General features: G+C 47.7%; 1 protein-coding gene across 13 annotated transcripts in view; it reads left to right on the forward strand.

Moving 5' to 3' along the window:
• FRMD4A (FERM domain containing 4A) overlaps window positions 1-26951 on the forward strand; it is a 557138-nt gene that overhangs the window by 485648 nt on the left and 44539 nt on the right. For 8 of the 13 annotated variants that reach the window (XM_048836550.2, XM_048836553.2, XM_048836548.2 and 5 more), the window contains 5 exons: window positions 1954-2019; window positions 2201-2258; window positions 4295-4381; window positions 21398-21474; window positions 26629-26818. In XM_048836550.2, coding sequence (XP_048692507.2) covers window positions 1954-2019; window positions 2201-2258; window positions 4295-4381; window positions 21398-21474; window positions 26629-26818 — 478 coding nt within the window. The remainder of the gene's footprint in view (window positions 1-1953; window positions 2020-2200; window positions 2259-4294; window positions 4382-21397; window positions 21475-26628; window positions 26819-26951) is intronic. The other 5 variants (XM_075124532.1, XM_075124531.1, XM_075124529.1 and 2 more) reach the window with 1 other exon arrangement.

Below are 26951 nucleotides of genomic sequence, written 5' to 3' on the forward strand. Positions count from 1 at the left end.
AAAGGGGCTTCAGAAGATTCAGTTCCTGCTGGGGGGAGGATTCCCTCAGGGCAGGCACTGTGGGGTTGCCACCTATCCAGGTTTTACCCAGACAGTCTGGTTTTTGGCTTCTGTGTCCGGGTGCCGTTTAAGGTTGCTAGGTGCCAGGTTTTTGACCGGAAAGTCTAGTCAAAAAGGGGACCCGGCAACCCTAAATGGGAACTGAACCAAAAGTCCAGTTACCGCAGGGAAGGGGGAGGCACTGCCATTGGGTCATTAACCTAAGCCAGCCCCTGCTCAGCTGAGGCTGCCTCCAACTTGCAGCGAGCAATGTGGGAGAGGGGGGGAGAGAAGCGAGCAATAGGGACAGCGTTTGGGGGGAAGGCAGTCAGGGGTGGGGCCTGGAGCCAGGCCTTGGGGGAAGAGGCGGGTCCTTGGGGGCAGGGCCATGGGGGGTCCGGTTACCAGCAATTAGAAAGGTGGCAACCCTACTCACTGGTGCACAGCCATAGGGCTGCATACTGATAACTCTATTGCAAACTCTGAATAGGGGTGTGTGCTGGGGACAGGGCCGCAGCATGCAGCTCTGCAGAATTTCCAGACAGTGCTGTGGCTTGCAGGGAGGCTGCCATAACTTAAGACAGGCCTCCAAGGCTGGCTGAGTTATGCCAGAGGCTTATGTAGCCCCTAGAGCAGCCCAGGACTGGGAGGGCACAAAGTTGGCTGAAAGACACGTTAGCCTCCTCCTGGGCTATGAGTTCTGTGCTGTGCGTCTGAGGGTATGTCTACATTGCAATTGAAACCCCACCTCTGGCCCGTGCCAGCTGACTCTGGCTTGCAGGGCTGTTTAATTGTGGTATAGCCATTCAGGCTCAGGTGGAGCGCGGGCTCTGGGACCCTGCGAGGTGGATCTGCAGCCCACAGCTGTGGGTGTCTAACTGCAGTGTAGACATACCAAAAGCACAGCAGAGAATCTTCCCCTCAGTGAAAAGGCACAAAGGCCAGGAGGTTCCAATTTACACCTGAGGACCTGATTCTCCTCTCAGACCGGTTTACACTGGTGTAATTCAAGTGACTTCTTTGACATTATTCCTGATTTACACTGATGCAGGTGAGAGAATCAGGCTGGCCCACTGGAGCTACACCAATATAAAACCAGTTTGAGAGGGTAATCGGGCTGGGCTGTTCTGTTACATGGGTGTAAATCAGGAGTGACTTTTCATTGAAATCAAAGGAGACCCATGTCACTGAGATCCAAATGTGGTCTATAATTTGCCCTTGAGAGTGCCGCTCATACTCATACTAAAGCTCACATCACCCTGGTTCTATGACCTTCTGTGATCCATATCCGCTTCACTAGTGGGGGACAATACAGGCAGTTAAGGATGGAGTTACAAGTCTGGCTTACTCTGTAGCTCTGTGGATGCTAAGAGATTGGCCCTGAGTAATAACAAGCCTCAAGTCTGCTCTCTGTAGTGAAGCTGACTCCCATACATGGTTTTGTCCTCTGTACGGTAGCAATGAGGACTGAGGTGTGCTCCTGAAGGCTCGGGACCCAGCCTGCTGTGAGTGTCAGTAGCTCAGCTGGCCAAGAGGCTCCTTCAGGCCTGCAAGGGGAACACAGGGCCACAGTTTGTCTCGAGACAAAACTTGCATTCTTGTAAACAAAACAAAACCCAACGAGGAGGAGACTGAGGCACAGAGAAGAAAGTCTGTGGGAGTCGATCCCATGTCCCTTAACAAAACTAGCACCATCCAGAAACTTTTCTCTTTGCAATCCCATCTTGTATTCTACATTGGCTTCCTTTTCTCTGGGGCTGAATACAGTCCCATTCTGGGTAGTCTCTGTTACACACCCTCTTAGTTTCCCAGGCTGGTAGCCGTAGGTAACAGAAATGCCTGTTCCCCTATTGAAATCTTTTCTGTTTATTGAGCTGAGATAAAAATAACAAGATTCTATGTCTCCCTTTGCAGCGAGGACAGAGTCATCGAGCATTACAAGAAACTGAGTGGTCAGACAAGAGGCCAAGCAATTGTAAAGTAAGTTGGAAGGACAATGCTGGGGAGCGACCTTTGTTTGCTAGGAGATAGTCTACACTGGGCTGTAAATTCTGCACATAACTATGTCTCCTGTCTAGTAACTTCTTTTTTTTAAGCAGATGCTTTTTCGGGAGAACCCCACTCCTCAGTCTTGTTATTCTTCTTATGTTTCATTCTGCAGTTACATGAGCATTGTAGAATCCCTCCCAACGTATGGAGTCCATTATTATGCAGTAAAGGTATGTGCCACCGACAAAGGGCATTTACTGAATTAAACTGATGATGGTGACAAAAATTCTGGCCTCTGTTTACACTGCACTTTCCTGAAAGTACTGTTTCACTTCCTTTGTTAAGATAAACTTTGTTTCAACTATTCAGTGACTGTTTGGTAAATACAGTTCAGTAGAGGAAAATCCTGTTCTTCAAGATAAAATTCCAGCATCCCCTCCACTAGGGCTGGAGCAATTGACTCCAGCTTGCAGTCTTCTGACTGGATTTCATGCTGGGATTCTCCCTCATTAAATTCCTCTTCCAGGCTCACCCCATTTGTTTAGCAATCCGCCACCAAGGTGGACTCATGATCTCGCCTCTACCACTTCCAGGCCTGCCCAGCAGTGGAGGTTTTTAACAAGTGATATCAATAAACATAAAAAAGGAAGCTACGTTTGCTGTCCCCGGAGCATTTCCCCCTGTTCAGCACCCACGGAGTTTTGAAGGCTCGCATCATTATCTGTACTGACCTACCTGGTTTTAGGTACAAGGACATTACTTTCTTGTACATCTACAAAGTCTCTTGCACACTTATGATATAATAGATACAGTTTGACAATAAATACCCTAAATATGATCTCCCTGGCCCGTCCACCTTCCCACACCCTGTATTCAGAGAAGGGCAGCCACAAGTCAGATAGTAGGACTCTGTTGGCTACATCTTGCTGACCTGAAATGGTTTGCCCATCCCTTGTCACAGGGCAGGGTCTCCTGCACACCCAGCTTCCATTGACTTCAGTGGGTGGAAGTTGCAGGGAATGATTTGGGTTTTGGTGCCCAAACCTGCAAATGCTTGCTGCTATGCACAGTGCGTACTACTGAGGGTTGTTCCAGTGAACTCCTCTCGATTGGTGAGTGTGTGTCAGTTGTCAGCTAGCAACTATTACACTGGGTGGCCTGTGAATCAGACCTAGGGTACGGCTCCACTGCAGTTAGGAGGCGTGATTCCCTTGTTGCTGCTTAGTATAGTCATTTTCCACCTTGCCGCATAATTTGTTTTTTGTTTTTGCTATCTTTTCCCCCTGCCCTTCTTCAGCATCTTGGCAAATTGGAATCGTTTCACTGAGGGTTGCAGTTCACTAAATCTAAACAGAGCTTGTATCAAATATCACTCATTACTCCATAAAATAGTTTTCTGGCACACTCAGATGGAAAGCATTTGAGTCCAAGTCTGTCAGACCTTATCGCTTGGTAGCCATCGGATCCCATTAGCGCTGCATTTTATCGACTGATGTCAGGGTTCCCACACATAATCCAAGTCAGCTGGGCTATTGGGTTTCACCCCCTCCAATCTCCAAGGCCAGACAGAGCAGTGTTCAGACTGAGACATTTGCAGGAAGGGGGGCAGCAGAGAGGATGAATCATTGCAAGGGGGACCCAAGGAGATCCTTCCATGGGGATGTTTTTTTAGTAATTAGATGCGATTTGGTGCATTCCATAAACTATTATATGCCCAAGATAAAAGTGCCAGGGATCTTCTCCATGTTCATGGGCTTTTTGTGACCCACGGATCCTCTGGCATGGTACCGGATGATCCCTTTCACACACAGAGGAATCCTTCCCTTGAATATTGGGCCAGGGAGCAGGGGCACCTGAACAGAGGGGACCGGGGGCCACAGCCCCCCCACCTTTTACCAGCTGTAAGGGCAAGCAACGGGAGAGAGGGAGCAGAGAGGAGCGAGCAGGGGTGGGGTCTTGAAGGGAAGAGGTGAGTGGGGACGGGGTCTTGTGGGGGAAGAGGTGGCATGGGGTTGGAGCCTTGGGGGAAGAGGCAGCGTTGGGGCGGAGTCTTAGGGGAAGGGGCAGTACAAGGGTGGGGACCTGGGGAGAAGGGACGACATGGAGGTGGGGCCTGTGAGGAAGGGGCGGTGCGGGGGTGGGGCCAGGGTTTGGGCCCCAGTGCCCCCCCCACACACACTTTGAGGTAGCTTCTGCAGCTCCTGCCAGGGAGTGTCCGGAGCATCCCCCTCCCATACAATGTCATTCCCTCTATTTTATCTCCTAGGACAAGCAGGGAATTCCTTGGTGGTTAGGACTTAGCTACAAGGGCATTTTTCAGTACGACTACCATGACAAAGTGAAACCAAGAAAGGTAAGTGTCTTCTTTCCCAGGCTGCTAAGAGATGTGCTCACCTCTCATGTTACGGATTGAGGGGCAGCATAAAAGGTGCTGAACACTGGCACTGAATCATATCACTGATGTATAAGGATGGTGGGGGAGGATATAAGGAGTTTCTCCCAACACTGCCTGAGTGTCTACAGAAAGTTGACATGCAGAACTCGCCCCTACTTTGTTGAAGTGCTATAGTGCTGGGAAAAATTGAGCACTGTTAAATACTGCAGCTTAAGATATTGTATTCATCTTGGCTTGGCCCAGTTCCTCCAAAAGCATCGTAAGTGGGAACGTATGGCCTGATCCTGCAAGATGCTGAGCACCTTCAACCCCATTGGCTTCAGTTGGAGTTGAGGATGCTCAGTAGTTCACAGGAGTCATCCCTAAGGCCTGATCTGGTGGCACTTTGGCTCAGGCCATAAATGATCAGAGAAGTAAAGAGAGCTGGAGACATATAAATAAGGGTGAGAGTGGAAGGGGTTGGTAGAGTTTTGGGTTTTCTTTCTCCCCCTCAGGACAAAAAGCATCATGTTTCAGGGAGCAAAATGGCAAATTTAAGGGAGCCAGATTAACTTTGATGAGTGGATATTTTAATGGTTAAGGGCCCGTATCAATCAAACAATGGTAAAAATGCTTCGTCACACACCTGAAGAAAGGGAAGGAAAGCATTCCCACTTGCGCTGTAACTTGTTAGGGAACTCTGCTGTGAAAAACCCCGCAAGTCAAGGCATTACCTGCAGGCAGCTTTATTCTAAAGCACAAGCTTGGCCTACATTTTCAAAAGTGACGAGCCAAGCTGGGCACCTCCTCTTTGAGTGCCCAACTTGAAGACACCTTAGAGGGGACTGGTTTGGAGGGAAGAGGTGCTCAGCGCTTTCTGAAAATCAGGCCCCACTGAGGTGTCTCAAATTGGACACCCAAAGCTGGGGGCACCCAAAATGACTAGTCACATTGATAATTTAGGCAAAGAAATTTTAATAAAATCAGCTTAAACATCCTGGAACTTCTTCGGAAGGAATGTTTGGGTCACCTGAGCTCATTCTCCAATATAGACTCCCATTTTCTGGTGTTATGCCCCCAGCCTTTATTCCTTAGCAGTGCAACCTAATGCAGAAAGGAACACCTTTCAGCACTGCTCTGCAGACTGGCCTGCAACATCAGCTAACAATATTCCTCCGACCTGGGAACCAGTGAGCTATCAGAAAGGGGCAGATTCTAGCCTGGCTTCCAGGGGGCAATGCACAGCTGAGCTCCCAGAACACTGAATAGCACATTAGCAGATGTAAATGCTTCCACTAAATTAAGAGCTCTGCATTTCTTACTGCGTTGTTTCTGTGCCAGATAGCTATTTCTCAGTCCCCATTTGTCCATGCACTCTGCTTCAGCAGAATCAACCTTCCTCCTCTTCGTGCAAATTAGTTTGTAGGTGATGATCACAAGTAGTTCTTTAGTTATGATAAACTGAAATGTTGTCCACGGTAGGAAAACAGAACTCATGCTGCGGAGATCAGAATATATATTAGTTAACCAAGCCCTTGTCTCAGTTGGGGGGGTTTTACACAAGGAGTGACCACGCCACCAAAGATGCACCTATGAACTCCTAGTGCAGATGCATTGCACTGGGGTAAATCGTTACGTGCAGAGTAAGCCACATTCATGCAAGTGATGGTTTACAGTGCGTCTACATTAGGGGGTTTGCACTCACACAGCTACATCGGTGCCAAACCCCCAATAGAGACATGTCCTTAGAATCTGCTTCCAAAGGTCAAGGTCAGCCGCAGAAACTGCTCCTCCAGGGCACCTCCCTGCCACAGCCTGCTTCCTATGATAGGATTGAAGCAAAAGCAAGGATGATAGAGAGGGAGAATCAACCTGAGGAATCCAAGAGAAAGGAGACTACACCCTGGCACCTTGAGGCAACAGTGCTGTTCTCTTTGGTTTCAGAGTAGCAGCCATGTTAGTCTGTATTCGCAAAAAGAAAAGGAGGACTTGTGGCACTAGTTTGTTAATTTGTTAGTCTCTAAGGTGCCACAAGTACTTCTTTTCTTTTTGTTCTCTTTGGGAGAGTCAGGCCTTCGTTCTCTCATGTTTTGTCTTCCCTTCTCTCCCTGCTGCGGCTCTGAGTGGTCTTGTCTGCCGCTCAGCCCCAAAGTAGGCTAGCGCTGGCTACAGCCACGGCCCTCACCCTTCTTGCCTCCTGTCCTCTCGTCCCTACGGCAGCAAGCTGGGTCGCATGTACCTCCCAGCCTTTCCTCGGAGCAGTGGCAGTAAGCAAGGAAAACTGGCTGAGAGTTTGGAGTTCGCATTGCTTTTGCTGAGATTGTTGTTTTTACTTTGGCAAATGGGCAGTTTTGTGTGTTGTGTGAAAGCCATGATGACCATGACAGTAATACCGCCTGACTTAGAAACATGAGGGAGAAGTTCTGTGGCTTAGTGGGAGGGATCACAAATCTTGGGGTCTGGAATGGGCAAGCTAGATGATTCCTCGGTGGAGTCTGTCAGACGTAACCCAGAGTTCGGGTGACCAGAGAGCAAGCGTGAAAAATCGGGATGGGGGTGCAGGGTAATAGGCACCTATATAAGACAAAGCCCCAAATATCGAGACTGTCCCTATAAAATCGGGACATCTGGTCACCCTCCTCAGTGCTGTTGAGGTGCAAAGTGCTTGCAAACCCCATCCACTGGGGGGAATGCAGACAGCTAGTGTTGCCCCTAATATGAGCAGCGTGGCAGGAGGAAGGCATGAGTTAGGTGGGCCAAGGATGCACTGTGGATCCCCAAATGCTATTTAAAGCTCTCTTTCCCTGGCACAGTAAAAAGCCCAAGCCAGAAAACCTCTCTGGTTAGAGCGATCCCTGTTGATTCAATGAGGCACAACTTTTGTTCTGCCTAGTTAGGTTTTTCACATTGCACCCACCACCATGGCACCTGGGAGTCTCTTGTGGTATCTGATTCACCTCTCCATGCGAGCAGAAGTTGTCTCAAGCTTTCCAAGTGCAGGAGGAGTGGGGGAAACACTTTGTAGGACTTTTTGCAGAGAAGCTGTAAATGTAAAGCAAAGTATGTAGGGAGGAAAGGCTGCAGCTTTATGGCTTTTTTGATCTTTCTCATTCAGTTTCTCTGTGATGCCAAGACCAAGAACAAATTGAAAAATTGCAATGGGGAAAAAAAATCTCTCCGGAAAATGCACAGGCAGCAAATTGTGGCGAGGAACCAGCTGAAACCAAGAAATGTGTATTAAATGCATATAAAAACCTCGCTCGTCATATAAGAGAGACTGTAATGGTTTCCTATTATGTCACCTGCGAGAGTTTTCCATGCTTATTGTGTGTGCAAGTGGAACTGTAATCCACACTCGCTAGCCGATCTCACGTGAGTCCATTAGCATTCAGTCAAAACCAGCTTTCTAGTGAATGGCTGGGGTACATCGGCGAGATGTCTGTGGAATCCTAACTAGGTTTGTCAGCAGGTCTGATGATGTCAGAGAGGCAAATTCATGCAGAGGATGATATCATTTGCACAATTTTAAATCTGGAATAACTCCATTGACATCACTGGGGTTGCAACAGAGCTCAGTCTCTGGCCCAGAGAATCAAATGGATTAGGGTGCGGGGTGGGGACGGGGTGCAGGGATGTTAAATAGGAATGCAGCTCTTAGTGCACTATGGAACTGTATATGACTATATGGCTGTGCTTTTAAACCCGTCCTGTTTATGCTTTGAATCACTGGAAATGCCAAAGTGCAGTTACACTAGCATTCACTCTGAATCTTCTTCTTCCTCCCACCCCACTCTGTTTTTCTGACTGACATTTGGAGTAAGTAGTTGGCTTGGAGGGTTGGCAATGGGCAGTGCTTCATTTGTAATGAAATAAGTGCTGGGGCTCAAGCCATGTTTTTACTTTCATAACTGACGTGGCAACCCCAGAGGTGCCGGGGCTCTGAACTGCCAAGCCCAGAGGTGCCGGGGCTCTGAACTGCCAAGCCCAGAGGTGCCGGGGCTCAGCCTTGGCAAGCCCTGGCACAAATTAAGCACCGGCAATGTCCAGGAGCTCCAGAACAAGTATGGGTGAGCGATGGGGTGAGGCCTCAGGGGGGTGGGGCCTCAGGGGAAGAGGTGGTGCTGGGGCAGCGTCTTTGGGGAAGGGGCGGTGCAAGGGAGGGGCCTTGGGGAGAAGGGGCAGTGCAAGGCCGGGGCCTCGGGGGGGAATGTACGGCATGAGGGTGGGGTGGGGCCTTGGGGGTGGCATGGCATGGGGACGGGGCCACAATTCGGCTGCCTGTGGTCCCCCCGCTTTTAGGGCACTGCCACCACTCCTGGCAATGCTCCAGTTCCCATGCTCTTCCCAATTACATGCTCAAATGCAGATCTGGTCTGCAAGGACTGAAAATCGTTACCTGATGACTGTTGAGTGATCTGCATGAAGTGAATGTCATGATCTCAGACAGTTCCTGATTGACACGTGTTTACATCACAACCGCCCTCACTGCTATTCTCCCTAATTGGTACCCTTGTTTGCATTTCCAGCAGAGAGGGCAAGGGCACAATAGACATGGAAATTTCACGCCCTTGTCACACCTTAAGGTTGTTCTTCCAGCTCTGGACAAGCTTCCACTTCCAAAACCAATGCTGTACCTGTTCCACGTGTAAACAGAAGACTTCAGTCTCTAGCGTTGCATGCACCCCGTCCCTGCTGGTTCATTTCCTGTCACCCATTTTAGGTCCTTTGGCTCCTCCCTCTTCTGAGGGGGCTGGTCTTTCATTGCTTTGATGGGCCTCGCCCACCATCCCAGGATTTAAATAGGCTGGGCACTTTTCCCTGGCATTGAATTCATGATAGAACTAAGAAAAGATTTTGAGCCCGTTCTTCAGCTGGTATAAATTAGCCTAGTTGTGTTGGAGTCCGTGGAGCTACAGTGACTTATACCAGTTATGAGGAAGGGGTTCTTCGTTTTATGCATTTTTCTGAAGTTGAATAGCAGTTGGAATATGAAGAGCATGGTAACCACAGCGCCACTTGGAAACCGTCGTGTCTGTGAGTGGCATTTGTTCAGTTTAGTCAGCTGTATCTCCAGTGTGTTCTAAGAACTCCCAACGGCATTTGATCAAGCAGAAGTGCGTAGCCTGTGGCTGTATGATAATGAATGGTGCATGCTGGAGTGACTGTAGTAGCAATAGGCATCTCTCTGTGGTTCTGGTGAGATGCTCCCACTGTTTTAAGAGTCCAAAGGCGTCCTTCAGTACATACATTTTAATAGTTTTAGCAAACAATTAACTCAGAAAAGGCTTGGGAGTGAATGATTAACAAAGTCAGCCAAAGTGTTTCCATATGGCCCAATAACAGCCACTGCTAGCTGGAAACAGAATGGCCTTGAAGGAATGACATGTACTTTGTGTAGCTTTGCTGTAGCTAAATGGGAGACAGCACTATTCTGGATTAGCTCGATAGTCTCTGGCAACAAAACATTGGATGTGTCCACTTCCCCGTGCTCCAAAATCTTTCTTCAGCCAGAGGGAATGTAGTTGCGAAACAGGCTTTGAAGGACGCTGAGGACAGAATAAAAGGTAGAGATGTGGAGTATCGCAAAGGAAACTCTCCAAGCCCCAGCTGAGTTTGTAGTGGCACAAAGCTTCTCCTTGTGACAGCCAGAAAAGTGTTTCCAGTTGTGTCCGTTCTCTGAAGTCGAGCAATAAGATATTTTGCCAAAATATTGCCATTTCCTGGCATATGGTATCCACAAAGCTCTCTGTATTTTACTGGATTTTTCCCCACACTGGGTCGAATTCTGATACCAGTAGCACCAGTGCAAATCCAGAGTAACTGCAACAGACTTATTCTACATTTACACAAGTGTAACTGAGAACAGAATTTGATCCCTAGTGCCTAACAGCATATAGCAAATGTGAAATCAGTAGTTCTGAATGTCACAAAATAGTCAAGTCTGGCCAGTATCCTAAGAGAGAAATAGCCTGTGTACTGAGAGTATGATCCTAGTAATCAATAAATAGACTTTGTTTAGAAGGAGCAACCTTGCTGTGTGATCTCACTTGGCCTTATCTGAACAGCAAGGAGCAGAGTGAACTTCCCTAGATCCAGATAGAAAATGGGGTATTAACAGGCGTGGAACAACAGCCTAATTAAGAGCTCTTTTACTGCAGAACAAATAGAGATCCTCTTTGCTTTAGGGCATAAAGAGGCATTGTCAAGTTGGTAGGTTCATTGACTAAGTGGTAAAACTTGAGTTTCCTGTGGTGATGGAATGACAGCCCCTCAGAATAAACAAACACAAAGTGTAAAATACTGCTAAAAGTATACAAAATACTGAATGGTATGCGAAGGCAGATCAGGAGCTTCTGTTCACTCTGTCTCAAAATACAAGAACTAGGAGACAGTCAATGGAACTGAAAGGTGGCAAATTCTAAATAGATACAATAAAACACTATAGAGACTAACCAATTTATTTGAGCATAAGCTTTCGTGAGCTACAGCTCACTTCATCGGATGCATTTCCACTGAATGCCACAAGTGCCACAAGTACTCCTAAGGTGCCACAAGTCCTCCTTTTCTTTTTGCGAATACAGACTAACACGGCTGCTACTCTGAAACAATAAAACACTGTTTCACTCAATGTCTGGTTAGACTGTGGAACTTATTGCCACATGATACAGAATCATAGAAATATAGGGCGGGAAGGGTCATCTCATCTATGTCACTGAGGCCAAGAACTAAGCAAGATTGAATAAAGAATTAAACATTTATATGGATTAAAGAACATCCATATTTACTATAGTGAATATTGAAAGAATAAACGAGTTTGGGAAGGGATGTAAACTGTCATGCTTCAACCTCTAGCTCTTGAAGGTCAGGAGGAAATTTCTCTGGAGACAGGCTATATTATACCTTCAGGGGTATGGGATATGCAAAATTCTCCACTGTATAGGAGCAGGTCTAGACTACGGGGCTAAGTCGACCTAAGTTACACAACTCCAGCTACGTGAATAATGTAGCTGGAGTTGACGTATCTTAGGTCAACTTACTGTGGTGTCTGCACCATGCAGGGTGGATGGGAGAAACTCTCCCATTGACTTACCTTATACTTCTCGTTTGGGTGGAGTACCGGAGTCGACAGGAGAGCGATCAGCGGTCGATTTAGCGGGTCTTCACTAGACCCACTAAATTGACCCCTGGTGGATCGATCGCCACGTGTCGATCCCCCAGTAAGTGGAGACAAGCCCTAACATTGCACAGTTAGGTACTTTTCCTCCAAAGCATCCAACACTGGCTGCATCTCAGAGAGACAGGATACTGGCCTCAGTGGGTAATTGGTCTGTTCTTGGAATAGCAGTGTTTGCTGAGATCATTGCAAACATCTTTATATTACAAGAAGGAATTAAAATTTTCCAGTATACAAGTGATGGAGGAGTGGGAGGGAACATTTTCAGGAAATATGGCTTTGAAAGGCTAGCAAAGTCTCAGTGGCATTACTCTAGTAAATTATTCATTGTTCTTAACTCTCTATTAAGGGCTACCTGCTGACTTCTTGTGCTTAGATGTGCTTATTTCTTTTCCCATTGCTGAACCTTTATGCTTTTTGGATGATGGGCTTGGCGATAGCATGGTCTGATTTTCAAGCTATAGCAGGTTTTGCCTAGTAAAGTGCACCCGATTTTTCACTGCTTGTTTTAATTCTGAAAACATTCAGTGTTGGAGAGAGGAGATAGACCAGGCGTAAAGCCAGGTTTTCCTGGCAATGTCATTCTTTTTATCCTTTTGGCGTATCCCAGACCCACCCTCTTCAACACATTAAACCTCTCACACACACACACCAAAATGTAGGTGGAAGATCCCTCTAGGTTATTAAAAAAAAGAAAAAAACAAAGAGTACTTGTGGCACCTTAGAGACTAACAAATTTATTTGGGCATAAGCTTTCATGGGCTAAAATCCATTTCATCAGATGCATGCAGTGGAAAATACAGTAGGAAGATATATATACACAGAGAACATGAAAAAATGGGTGTTACCATACCAACTGTAATGAGACCAATTAATTAAGGTGGGCTATTGTCAGCAGGAGAAAAAAAACCTTTTGTAGTGATAATCAGGATGGCAGCCACAGTGTCATTGGCTGACCTTGTTTAGTTCAGTTATGAGCAGCCAGGTCAGAATAATTCCTGTCATGACCTCTTCAATTTAGGCTGGGAATCCCCTGAGAATGGGTTTTTGTCTGGAGAGACCCAGGACTTTCTCCTTCTGATCTGGCCAGAAATTCCATGAGAACAGCTGTTCAAAAAGCAAAGCCAACCTTTCAGCGAACTGTGACAAGGTTCCGATCACGTTTAGTTTGAGTAGTAGGTAGAGCTTGGCCCCTCTTTTAGGGTTTGTCTGGATTAGGAAAAGAAGTTGAGTATAGGTCAGGATTAGTTAATGTGTTAATGGATTGGTCACCCCAGTCCTTCACCTTGATTAGCTAAAAAAAATTAACCCTAGGCTCCTCCCACCAGCTAAATCAAGGTGAAATGTGTTAATATGTGTCTAGCCTAGGGAAAAGGTCTCTAAAATGTGTTCGCTAACCCCAGCCTAACCAGAGCCACTTGTCCTAGCCTCGACAAATGCACAGCCAGATCATCCAGAACATGAGTAGATCCTAAAGCTGCTCAGAATCTGGGGCGTATTGCTGGAACACTGGGGAAGCTGGCATTGCCAGCCAGCTGTGCTGTGCCCCTGATCTGTGCATAAAGGGTTTCCAGGGATTCAGTCTCCAGAGCTGTTAATATAACATCCTCCAGGAGCTCAGCAGTCACACAGAGCAGAGCATTGCTGTCCTATGATGCACTGAACCAGTGAAGCACGTAACCACATGGTTAACTTTAAGCACATGAGCAACCCCATTGAAGTAAAGAGGAATACTCACATGCTTATGTGCTTTGCTGGATCCAGGTCTTAAAGGGTAGCCATATATACAAATGGAATAACCACGTCGTAAAGGATTCTGTGGTGCATAGTATCAACCTCAGTAAGATACAGATGAAAAGCACTTTGACAAGAAATGGGGCATCAGAGCTGTCAAAAATATAAAGGGAAGGGTAACCACCTTTCTGTGTACAGAACTATAAAATCCCTCCTGGCCAGAGGCAAAACCCTTTCACCTGTAAAGGGTTAAGAAGCTAAGATAACCTCACTGGCACCTGACCAAAATGACCAATGAGGAGACAAGATACTTTCAAAGCTGGAGGGGGGGAAACAAAGGGTATGTCTGTCTGTGTGATGCTTTTGCCGGGACCAGGTCAGGAATGTTCTTCAGAACTTCTGTTACGTTAGTAAGTAATCTAGCTAGAAATGCGTTAGATTTCCTTTTGTTTAAATGGCTGGTAAATAAGCTGTGCTGAATGGAATGTATATTCCTGTTTTTGTGTCTTTTTTAACTTAAGGTTTTGCCTAGAGGAATTCTCTATGTTTTGAATCTGATTACCCTGTAAGGTATTTACCATCCTGATTTTACAGAGGTGATTCTTTTACTTTTTCTTTAATTAAAATTCTTCTTTTAAGATCCTGATTGATTTTTCGTTGTTCTTAAGCTCCAAGGGTTTGGGTCTGTGTTCACCTATGCAAATTGGTGAGGATTTTTATCAAGCCTTCCCCTGGAAAGGGGGTGTAGGGCTTGGGGGGATATTTTGGGGGGAAGACGTTTCCAAGTGGGCTCTTTCCCTGTTCTTTGTTTAACACACTTGGTGGTGGCAGCATAGGGTTCAAGGACAAGGCAAAGTTTGTACCTTGAGGAATTTTTTAACCTAAGCTGGGTAAGAATAAGCTTAGCGGGTCTTTCATGCAGGTCCCCACCTCTGTACCCTAGAGTTCAGAGTGGGGAAGGAACCTTGACAAGAGCCTTGGAGTTCGGGTGGAGACATGGGGTAGGATTTCCTCCACAGGCATTTGTGGTTTGGCACTAAAGCCGAGTGGATTCCCTGTGAGCCACTCCTCTACCCAAAACACAGACCTACAACTCCCCGTGGCCTGATTTTCAGAGCTACAGCCTCTAGTATTCCCAAGAGAGGGCTCCCCGCCAACTACTAACCAGGCCTGACCCTGCTTAGCCTTTGAAATCAGAGGTGATCAGGCACGTTCAGGGTGGCATGGCCATAGAGCATGCTTTGAAGCCAGTGGGAGTTGTGTGTGCATAGCAGCTCTGAAAAGGAGACCCCTAATGTATGGTCATGTCAGGGTTTGGGGAAGGGAGTTCAAGTGGCAAGGAGAGAATTTCTGTGCAGAAATAAGCTGCTTCTGGTTTCAGAGGTTTAAAAGAAGAGGAAAAATAGAGATATAAGGATCAGGGAAAAGAGTGATCTCTCTATTCATTCCCGTCTATCCAGGACCATCACTGTCACATCAAGAGACTTATTATTGATTGGTGTCTTGGTAGGATGTAGAGCCTTCCTTTGGGAGCAGAGCCCCATTTGCTAGATACTGTGGCCCAGATCCTCACAAGTATTTAGGTGCCAAACTCCCATTGACTTCACTGGAGCCGGGATTTCACCCATTAATTTTTAAGGCCAGAAGTGACCATATTGATAACCTCTGCTCTGGCCTCCTTCACAACATAGGCCATAAAATTTCACCCCGGGACGAATTACACTTCTGCATCACGGTTTTTAAAAGGTCTTTAGAAGACATTGAAGCTTTCAGCTAGACTCAACTGAGTGGGTCAGAAGTACGTGGAGTGGATCCCTGTCATTAGGCAGTCAGTTATGGCAGTCGGTGTATTTGGGGGCATTATCGCTCCCCGCAAGTGCTGTGATTTCAGACAGTGACTTTAACTGCCTGAGAATGAAGTGGGGTTTCCCAGCCGTGGGAAGTTCTAGCCATGTGTTTACTGGGTATGACAGCAGTGCCATCCAAACTCTGCTGTGTCTTGACACCGCAGTTAATAGACGCTACCGCAAGGTAATTAATACTGTGAGAGCACAGTGTCTTCCATCAAAGGATCACAACACGCTTTACAAATGTCAAGTCCAGATTCTCTGCTGTGCCCAGGGCTAAGGGGCTGTCAGGGAACTCCTGATTCACCATCTAGTCTTGGGCTCAAGGGGAAGCAATCTGGGGACTGCTCTAAACTGCATCAGCTGACTGTTTCCCTCAGGACCATAATCTGCCTGGGGGTTGCCAGAGTGCATGGGGCTCCACATACTAGTCCTGCCACCACCAACACACACCCTCTACTGGGGTCTGCAGGGAGGGAGGCATAGGAGCCAGATGATGTCTCTACACCTGCTGGGGACCTCCCCTTGCAGGGACACAGGGGAGTCCCCAGCTGGGGACTTGCAGGAGGTTTCCTCTCCCATTCTGTGCGGCACAAAGGAAGCCGAGCCGGGCAAGCATTCAGCCCTAACTAATTCAGCCTCATGACAGTCCTGGGAAGGAGGCATTCTCCCCAGGATGCAGATGATGAATCAGAAGCACAAAGAGCCAGATTTTCAGAACACCGGATGCACAGTTGCATGCACAGCAACTATAACTGTGTGTCTGTGTGTAATTATGCTGCATGCACCGTCATGATGGATTGTGGGAACATGTTCAGCAGACTCACACGCTGTCTGTCACACCATGTGGGCCCAAACTCCTGAAAGCTTGGCTTTTAGTGTATCACTCAAGGCCACACAGAGAGTGTGTGGAAGAGCCAGGAGTGGAACCCCTGTCTTTTCGCACAGTCCTGTGCGTTAGCTGCAAAAACCATCCTTCCTTCCGTATCATGAGCGTCCAGCATTCTTTTCATTCTGTAAAGCCAGCCTGCCGCTCCTGAGTCATTCAAAACTCCCTTTGATTCGCCCAGGATCGGGCCCCTAGTCAAGTGATTTGCTCAGACTCAGATTGCTGAAAGGGATGCAGATCGCCCAGCCTCTTCTCCACCAGGCTCAACTTAATTAGGGAGTAGCCCTAGCCACAAATGTTCTCACAAAAGGGGCTGGAGACTGAAAGGCTCTGACTGCAGCTCTTTGTTGCGACTCACAAACATCTGGTGCCTGGCTAGTTAGACTGCTCCTTGAAACAATTTCCAATGAGAAAATCTCCTAGCTTGCACCTGAACTCTCCGTGGCGTGCTGTGCGACCGTTGAAATCCCTCTCCCAGCTCCTTTTCCAAGCTGCCAACTTTTGCAGAAAAGCATTGTACCATTTCCGACCCCAGCTTCTTACCAGAATCACCACCCCCACCCCCGAGCATGGACCAGTTAATAAGGCACTAACCAGTTTAAACTGCACATGCTGCCTGAAGTGAATTTATTATTGCCATGCAAATGCTTCTTCTTAAAGGGTAAACACATTTACACACAATCTTGCAAATTCGGCTGATTGCTTTGTTTCAGCTTGTCTTGGAGCAATGAGCCAGAGGTCCCAATGTGTGTCAGAGGTTACTAGGATAAATACGGGGGTGGAGGGGTGTGTGTGTTTTGGTTGGGATTTTGGGGGGGAGGTTATTGTTTTCTTTTGTTTTCGGGGGGGGTGGGTGTTTTTTAGTAGCCACTTTTCTTTCTGTTTCTTTTAACCACGTAATTGAAGCTGTGCTGAAAAGCCAGACTTGGTGAGCCTCCTTCCGTATCCATTGGAAGACTAGATGATCTCATTACATTCAGTGCTCACCAAAAATTGTTCCCATCTGAAAGTAGCTGAGTGCTGTGCTAGGTGGAACAGGCTGGTGACCTCCACATAGTTCCCAATGGACATGTTTCCATATCAGAGAAATCACTGCCACAATAACCACTAATTGGCACCCTTGCAGGCGGTCTCAAGAGTGTTCCCCGTGGTTAAATGGGCATTGAAATTGATCTGTCCTCTCACGTTTCAGAATGACCCTCCTGCTGAGCTATATTGGTGCGGTGTTGCGGCCTGGATACCAGCAGTACCTAGTTTATGGATAGATGCAGGTTTTCAGTCTCCAGGGCTGTCAGTTTCACAAGCCTACTGTATACTGTGGGCCCAATCCAACTTCCACAGATGTCAATGGGAGTCTTTTCATTGACTTCAATGAATATTGGATCTGACCCTATAAATAACCTAGTTAAAGGATGAACCAAATTCTGTCACAGTGTAAAACCAGGCAAACACATAAGTGAAGTCAGTGCACCCATTTATGCTTGTCCCAAAAATCATATCGAGAAAAATAAATAGTCCTGGCTGTTATGACTGGATTTCTGCATGATTATGTTAAGCACATGGTCAGTTTCTTACTGTTTCCCCTTCCCCTGTGAAGATTTAAACAGCAGCATGATAAATGGCTCTTGAGGGGTTAAAGCTATGCCCTCTATTAAAAGGTCAGGCTAATGACACCCTGTGCATATGTCACTGAATAACCAATATCGATTTGAAACAATAATAAACTGGGGAACAAGTGAAGGAAACATCTTGGTTACATTACATTGGGTCCAGCTGAAGAAAGAAATTAGACATAGTTTCTCCTGCTGGGGATGTGATCAGCCAACAGGAAAGTTCTGAGGATTAAGGTTTTTGCATATTGCATTCCCTATCAGAAGGGTGAAACCTCTCAGATCATCACTGAGCCCTAAGTGGGAGGCAACTGAATAGCATCTAGGAATTTAAAGGAGCGCAGAGTCATAGCAACGGAAAAATATGTACAAGTTCAGGAAACGAGCATTTTACACAAAGAAAAGACCCTAAAAATCAGAATGTAGCATCACTTTCATCCTCTTCCTCCTAAGCACCCGGACTTGTCTCTTTCTGTGCACAGCCAAAAGGAAGTAGAGAAAATAGAAACACAGTGCAATGATTCAGCATGGTACAGGTTAGACTTAATCACATGAGAGATATAGTGCAATTCAACTATAGCAAATGGACTTGTGCCCCCTTGCTTGAGCAGTTCAATAATGGACTGGAGAAAGCATCAAGGGAATAGGTGGTAGGGAACAGTTCAGCACTGGTCAAGGAAAATGGCCTGGATGATTTAATCGGACGCACGTTTCTGTCTCTAGCCAGTTTGGTTCTGTGACTGTATATGAACACACTTAGGGAGCAGTTGCTGCCAGACACTCAGATGAGGCTTTAAAGTCCCATTTGCACTGAGGGAAGGATCTGTTGTTTATCCACATAAGTCAACAGTGGGAGAAACGCTGGAAAGCTGTGATCTTCTGCTTATCCAGGTATTGATGTGTCCCGCTGTGAGCGCCTCCCAAACATTTACAAACATCTCCCCTGCCCTGTGAGAATGGGTACTTGGGTAGGGTTACTGTATCCCCATGTTACAGATAGACAACTGGAAGCACAAAGAGACTGAGGGAAATTTTCCAAGGCACAAATGGCTAGCTACCATTGGTGATCTTGGAAATCCGCCTCTTATGTGACTTGACCGAGGTCACACAGGAAGCCCTTGGCAGAGTGGGGAATTGAACTCGGATCACGTGACTCCCAGTGCTTTCACCACAAGGCCATCTTTCCCCTCTGCATAAGGTCATGGATGCTTCCATGCGCCCTTGTTATTTGTGGGTTATTTTAATGAGAGGAAAATGTCTCAGAAGTGGCTAGTTCATTTCTGTGTAGTACTTAATTTTTCCACCTGGGAAACAAATTAGCTCCATAATGATAATGTTGCACTTCTGGGTTTTGTTTGGGGTTTTTATTATTATTATTATTTATTACTATTTTGCCAGCCTCAGCTCGATCACAGGGACAACTGCAGAACGCAGTGTAACTGAGCAGCTTTTGCTGCACTGAAAGTGAGACAAGTCCCCAGCAGCTATTCCGGGCATCTGGAGTTTTATCGGCAGAGCATGATTGTGTGCCAAGGGGTCACAAGGTGCTGGCGTGTGTTCTCCACCCTCCACCTCCTTCTCTACACCCACCATATTAAAAAAACATCTCTTGGTTGGAAACTTTCACAACACAAACATCTGGCGGGTTTTGAATTCCAGTGCCACTGCAGTAGTGACAGGGGAGAATACTTGTATCTATGCTAAGGGATCTGAGGAAGTGAGCTGTAGCTCACGAAAGCTCATGCTCAAATAAATTGGTTAGTCTCTAAGGTGCCACAAGTCCTCCTTTTCTTTTTGCGTATACAGACTAACAGGGCTGCTACTCTGAAACCTGTATCTATGCTGTAGATAGCTTTAGTTTTTAGATCTCCACCCTCCTCCTCCCCCATGGCTGATCAATCAATGAAGATCAAAGCACATTTTCTGTTTAACTGACTTATCTTTGTAACTTCGATATTGAGGGGTGGGTGGTTTTGGTTTATCTCAAAGTAACAAGCTACTGCTTCTTCCTTACGATAGGAATTCAACTGGAGCTGCTTTTATTATGAGCGTTTGCTTAGACAGGGTGGGATCTGGTGCTTCTGTTCAGCAGCAGATACATAACCATTGCAGGGCTTGCAGCCTTGCAATTTGTCCATGATTAATCTGGGGCAGAGATGAAGGAATCCAAGATATCCATTCATGCTGCGGGTGATTGCTGCCTTTTCTCAATCAAAGGGGAGAAAGAGTGTTGTTTAGTGGCTGAAACAAGTAGCCTGAGTGTCCGGAACTCGGTTTTATTCTTGGCGCTGTCACAGACTCAGAATGTGACCTGGGGCAAGTCAATGAACCTCTCTGTAGGATGGTTGTAATAATCATAATCAGAGGATGCCTCGGAAACATCATGACATTTGCAGCCATTGTGGTGTTCTTTCTGCTGTATGTTCTGTCCTTCTCTTCTGTCTTTGCTCTGTCTTGTGCATGTAGATTATAAGCTCTTTAGGGGTCCAGCCTCTGTCATTCTGTGTTTGTACAGTGCCTAGCACAATGGGGACTACCCTATAGGGTGACCAGAGGTCCTGATTTTATAGGGACAGTTCCGATATTTGGGGCTTTGTCTTATATAGGCATCAATTATCCCCCACCCGGTCCTGATTTTTCACACGTGCTCTCTGGCCACCCTACCACCATAATAAACAGAAACAATACATTGCGAGGGTTAGTTCATGTTTGTAAAAGCTGGCAGTTAATCACAGATGAAAGCTCATCTCTAAATACGAGCTCACCTGTCAATCCTCAGCAGAGGCAATTTACATTAGCTGGGGATCTGGCCCACAAAATATCTCCTGGGCTCCTCTAAATCTCTTCTTCCCTAGGAAAGCGTGTCAAGCTGGAGTGCTACATGGTTTGCTACCAGGCATGCCAAGCGCGCATTCTTTGCAGATAAAAGGGAAGGCCTCCTGCTTGTCTTTTGGTGGCTTTATATCTTATTAAGCCCTGTTCAAAAAAGAGAGCGAGCTGGGAATTCTGTAGCTGCGGAAGGAATTGAGCTCCTCCACCAAGATTCCCCCTTTGCTTCCCCCCTTGCGGCTTTCCCCTTCAGAGCCGAAAGACCCTCCCGGGCCCTGCCCAAGCCGTGCCGGACTCGAATCGTAGCCGAACGCAACCGGGCCCGCGGGGAGGGGGGGATGAAACGGCGTGGCGGGAGCCAGGCGAGGTGCTCGGGCGCCCAGACCCCGGCCTTTCCCTCCCGCCCAGCATGTGGCTGAAACTTTGTCTGCATGTGTCAAGGGATGGCCTTGCCTGCGAGCCCAGCCGAGGCTGCTCGCTCCGTGGCATTCGGGTCACCCCGCCGCCCGCGCCCCGGGCAGACGGGCGGCTCCAAGGCCCGAGTCCGGGGCTGCCGCGCGTTCGCGGGCAGGAAGGGCCGGCGCTCAACCCCCCGGTTTCAGCACCGGGCGCGGGAGGAAGCTCAGTTCAGCACCAGTGGTAGCTGGCGGCTGCTTACTCCCGAGGCGGGGCGGGGCGGGGGTGGGGGGTGTTGTGCAAAGCGAACAAAGGGCTGGCGGCGGGGGGCTGGTTTGTTTCTTGTTGGGGAGGGGGAGGGCAGGGAAATCCGCACCCACGCAGCGCCCTGCCTGGCTAAAGAGATTTCTGCTTTGCGCCTCTTGGAGCGAGGAGGGAGCCGAGGAAGCCGCGCGGGGGGAGGTACCGCGCCGCGGCAATGAGCTCTGCATTTCACCCGAGGCTTTTCCCCGGCAGATCTTCCAATGGAGGCAGCTAGAGAACCTGTACTTCCGAGAGAAGAAGTTTTCCGTGGAAGTTCACGACCCACGCAGGTAAGCCGGCCGCCGACAGCCAGCCTGCCTGAGGCGGGTTTCCACGCGCGCGGGGTTGTAATCCGGATTCGTGCCCGTTCGCACGGGAGGGAGGGGAGCGGCTCGTTCCATGTGTGTGATGGACAGCAACTGTTCTAGGGGGACACTGAGGGAATTGAATGAAATCTGCGCCTGGGCTCTGTACGGGGTCGGTTGCGGCGGTGAATGTAAGTGGATGCGATTTTTATGGCCGGTGATTGCTGTCAGTTTCCAGCATGTGCTTCACATTTAGCGCGATCGTTTAGCCGTACGGTCTGGTTTGGTTTTGTTTTGTTTTCCCCCTTTTCTTTTCTTCTAACCTGCTGGGAACTAACGCCCTCTTGCAAATTGCTCGCAAAAACTAGCTATCTGCAGATCTCATTTATGCCTTTGAGAATCTTCCTGGCAGTCCATGTGCTAATGTGAAGCTCTTAGCTAGAGGATCTCAGTGTACTTACAACTTCAGAGACTGAGGGGCATATTCAGAACTGGAGTACCCCCGTGTGACTCCGGAGTAATTCACTGAAGGGAATGCAGGTAGAAGTGAGAGCTGGATCTAAGCCTGGTTTCCTGAATGAGATACGTTTCTTTGTTGCTAACAGGGCTGTTACTCTGAAACGTTTCTTTGTTGCTTACTCTAATTTGGGAGACGGCTTGCAAGTTAAGATGTCTGTAACACTTTTAATCACTTTGGGTCAGAGTCTTGCCCATATTAAGCCTGATCCAAAGCCCATTGAAATGAGCAGAAAGGTTCCCATTGTGTGTAGTACATGACTCCACAAGTAGTCCCTGTTAAAATCAACTTGCAAAGCAAGGTATTACTCAGCAAGAGCCAGGGTAGAAGAAGCTGGTCCTGTCTTTCCAGCTCAGATTTAATTTAGGTGCTGCCCTGTGACATGTTTTGCAGCTCCTTAGCCTGCAATCCTAGTTCATGTTACAACAAAGATCACTGTCTGTTGTGCCATTTATGTGGTTTGGCGGGGGTCACAGTTAAGGGCAACTGTACCTGTATTCCACCTCCATGGTCCACCAAGGGCACCCACTTTCAGGCTCCCAGCCATGACCTCTCTTGGGCAGAGACCCATGTCTCTCTGCGTCCTGACCAGGGGGTTTTCCAGGCTGCACAGTTCCTACACTGTGGTATTCCCGGCAAGCCAGCCCAGTGTCTGTGCTTCGCTTTCTCTTTGAATGCTGTGAACAGCATGATTGTTACCACTCAGCCCTTCCTAAGCAAGCCCATTGATTCTTAAGATGAAAGTATTACAAAGAAAACAAAAACCAACAGAAGTTCCTGAATGCATGCCTGCTAAACACTGACCAGAGGTCACCCGGCAGTCTTACGGGGCCTCAGTAGGCCAAAACTTTCCAACCCTTCCCAGGATTGGGGCTCCCCCCTTGGACAGAAGGTCCTGTCCATTTGCTGGATCACACCATGGGCCCTGAGTCAGTTTAAACTCAGGTTGTTGATCCAAAAGTCTTTTCTTTGGCTGTTGTTCACAACCTCTGTGAAATTGCCTAATCAACCCCCAGACTGTTATCAATTCCATGAGGAGCTATGGTCACCCTCCCCCATGGAGTGACATACAAGCCCTGGCCCACAATGCTACATAAACAGTACAGTGAGATCTCCCAAAGATTTTGCAGGAAAGTGCCGGGTCTGTCACCTGCGGTAATAATGGTTCCAGATCAGAGGCAACAGGCTCTGAGCCAGGGGTGTGGGCAGTACAGCCATGGCAGCTCTGGTGTATTTCTCTTAGGGCTAGTCTACATACAGTTTTTGTGCCTCAGCATATCTGTACAACCACCCACCCTTCTAAAGGGACTTATATCAGTATGGCTTCTTTCCGTACATTTGTGAAAGCAGTACAAAAACGGTGTGTAAACCAGGCCATCCGGTCCCATTGGTCCTGTTCCTGGCCCCAGTTCAGCTAGATACTTAAGCACATGCCTAACTTTAGGAACATGGGTAGTCCCATTGAAGCCAACAGAGCTATGAATGTGTTTAAAGTTAGGCACATGCTTAGGTACCCTGCTGAATCAGGAGTCCTACATTCCCTTACCCAGTCAGACCCTTGGTCCGCAGTCAGTCCTGCAGAAGCCCATACCACAAACAAACCAGAGACCCACAGACACTCTCGACCCTAAGGCAGAATGTGTCATTTAAGTTGGGACTAATCAGAGTTACTAAAAGAGCACTCCAGAAAGGAAGGCAAGTAGTTATGAGATGTGAAGACAATATTAAATTTGCAACTCAATAGCACGTGAGAAAATATGGTCACCCATTATATCTGTGCACAGTTGAACCGCTCCTATCCCAAACTGCTTGCAATCTGAATTTAGGTGGTTTGGATCCCTGACATGGAAAACCTCCCCATTCCTTTCCCTGTAACCTTTACTGAGTTGCATAAATGCCATATCCTGTATTCCCTGTGGACTAGGCACTATATTGTGCAAATGATTTTTACTCTGTTAATTTTTCACTGTGTAGAATAGAAGCGTGTTGAATGTAAAAGCCAGACAGCACATGTTTAATTCTAATGCCTTGTAATGCCAGACTGCCGCTTCTAGTGTAAAACAGTAGCCCACGCTGCACTATCAGCTGGGAGTCTTGAAGGAACATATTTCAGATTCTAGTCTCCTGGCCGGGGAGGGTGGGGGTGGAGGGGCGTGGACTTTTTCATGCTAAATTGCGTAGTCTGTGGGGTGGGGACACGGTCTCAGCATTTCTTTTGAGTCAGCCCAAATCAGAGTCTGAGTCAGCTTCCCCACGCTCACAAGCAGAATAGTAAGGAAGGAGGGGTGTGGGTGAGTGGTTACTGCACAAGGCTGGAAGTCAGAAGGCATGAGTTATAGTCCTTGCGCTGCAAATGACCTCCTCCTTTGGGCAAGTCATTTAACTGTGTCTTAGGCTATGTCTACACTACCACAGTAAGTCGACCTCAGTTACTCCACTCCAGCTATGTGAATAATGTAGCTGGAGTTGATGTAGCTTAGGTCGATTTACTGCAGTGTCTACATCATGCTGGGTCAATGGGAGACACTCTCTCGTCAACTTACCTTACTTTTCTCATTCGGGGTCGAGTACCGGGATCAACCGGAGAGCGATCTGTAGGTCTTCAGTAGACCCGCTAAGTCGACCCCTGGTGCATCGATCGCCGGAGCGTAGATCCAGTGGTAGTGTAGTCATAGCCTCAGTTTCCTCATCTGTTGATTGGGGATAATACCTATTGGGGAAGAAGAGCAGCATTGAAAGGATTAATTCATTCATAATTGTAGAGTGCTTTGAGATCCTTGGGTGGAAGTCACTACAGAAATGTAAACTGTTACTCTCTACAGTAAGAGGAGGAAGACATTAGGAGAATCATCTGAGGAAGACATTTCCAAGAGGTCAAAGCAAGTAATTAAATCTGACCTCAGTAGAACTACTCAGTGCTTAGAGTTAGGCACATGCTTAAGTACCTTGCTGAACTGTGCCTTTGGCCCTGGATATATAAGGAGCTCAATTCACCAGTACGTTGTGGCTGCTTTGCATTACTAGACCAGCACAAAGCCTCCGGAGTGTGCCAGTGTGTCTGGGCCAAGGTGCTTAAATATAAAGCTCCTAACAATAGAGGAGGGGCTCTCAACTCTGGATGTTTCAACTCCCAGGGAATCGAGAACTGGTGGGAGAGGTTTGTGACCATAGTGCTCAGTGGGAGGGCATTTCCAGTGAACTCCCGGCTCTTTGCAGGGGGGAGGGGTAAGCAGTGGCAGTATGGAAAAGGCCGAGAGCACTGGACGATAGGATAACACCGAAACATGATACCAACAGTGACAGCCTTTCACCTGGCTCCTGGATCATGCTGTTTCTCAGCACTCTGAGTCTTCCAGCCCTCGCCCCCCATTACCGCTCGCTGGATTCTGAGCAGTGACCATCTGCCTGTTCATCTGCACATTCAGCTGGAAAACTTTTAACCCTACATTGTTTAGTGCTTCCGATTTGGTTCTGTGATAAAAATGTGCCATTGAAATGGCCCCAGACACAACAGTGGCCATGGTCTGCAAAGCCAAGCCTGGGCTGGCAGTTTCAGTTCTGGATCCGCAGGGTTTGGGATTTGGGGTTTGTTTGTTTTTTCTGTAGTTGTTCTTAGCTTAGTTTCAGTTTTCCTCTGCAATTTGGCTTTTTTTTTTTTTCCTGCGTCGATTTCTCAAGCTCCCACTTCCACAAAAAGAAATTAAATCAGGAGCACGCGAACACCTACAGATGTAGCATGGAATTGGAAGTGAAAGTTAGGATGCTGACGAGCCAGTTAAAGCTGTAGCCAAGAGATGGTGGGGGGGGGTCAGAGTGTGTGTGTGGGGGAATCTGGGCTTCAGCAGGGAATCTTATCACCTCTGGGCATCGGAGAAAGATTCCCTTGCTCACCCTCGTCCATTGCACAGCTGCACCCCCTAACTATCCCTGCACACCACTGATGCACCCCCTCACCATCACAGCGATACCACCTCACTACTCCCCGCACTGTGCAAAGACACCCCCCACCACTGCACCACCTGACTACCACCCTGTGTTGCGTGGCCACACCCCACAGACAAAAATCCATGACAATTGGTATCAGGTTTCTGTGTTATCCTATATTGCAGTGTTCTCAGCCTTTTCCATACTGGCCTCCTCCGCTACGCCCAGCCAGGGTCACATAAAGAGGCCCCTTTACCTGACCAAGTCGGGTTTTTTTGTCAGGGAGAGTGCTGGACTTCATAGTCTAGTGGCTTGATCCCAATCCCATGTCCAGGGAAGCTGGAGATGCATACTTTTAGCAGTTTTGGACTCCGTGACTTCTCAAGGACGCGCAGGGCATCAGAAGCACAGCTGGGAAGAGAACCCAGGAGTCCTGACTCCAATCCAAACTCTGTCCACTAGACCATATTACCCCGAGATATTGTTGCAATCACTGTGAGTGCTTTTCAGGTTCGGCAGCTTGCACGTCAACATGCAATGTAAAATAAAGGCTCAATTGGTGTAGGTGGCCGCCGTTTCCCTTCTGTGATTTTTCCCTTAGCCCAGAACAATAAGGGGAGCAGCTTTTTCGGCACGGTCCTTGGTTTTATTCTGCAGGCCAACCTGCTGTTTGATCATTTTTTTCGTTCTCTGTTTAGAGTCAGAGGAAACCCTGGCACAAACACAGCTCATTCTATCCTCCTGTCTAGGGCGTCTGTGACCAGGAGAACGTTTGGGCACAGTGGCATTGCCGTGCATACATGGTACGCCTGTCCTGCATTGATCAAGTCCATCTGGGCTATGGCCATTAGCCAGCACCAGTTCTACCTGGACAGAAAGCAGAGTAAGGTAAGACGCTCATTGGAAGGGGAGCGCGCTGTAGATGGCTCCCGCTCACTCACCACATCTCCGAGCTGCTGGTTCCAGTCCACAGCGTGGTTCCTGGGCTGCCTCATTTTATGCTTCTAACGAAATGAGGGTG

This window comes from Caretta caretta, chromosome 1, assembly GCF_965140235.1.
Source record: "Caretta caretta isolate rCarCar2 chromosome 1, rCarCar1.hap1, whole genome shotgun sequence".
Lineage (NCBI taxonomy): Eukaryota > Metazoa > Chordata > Testudines > Cheloniidae > Caretta > Caretta caretta.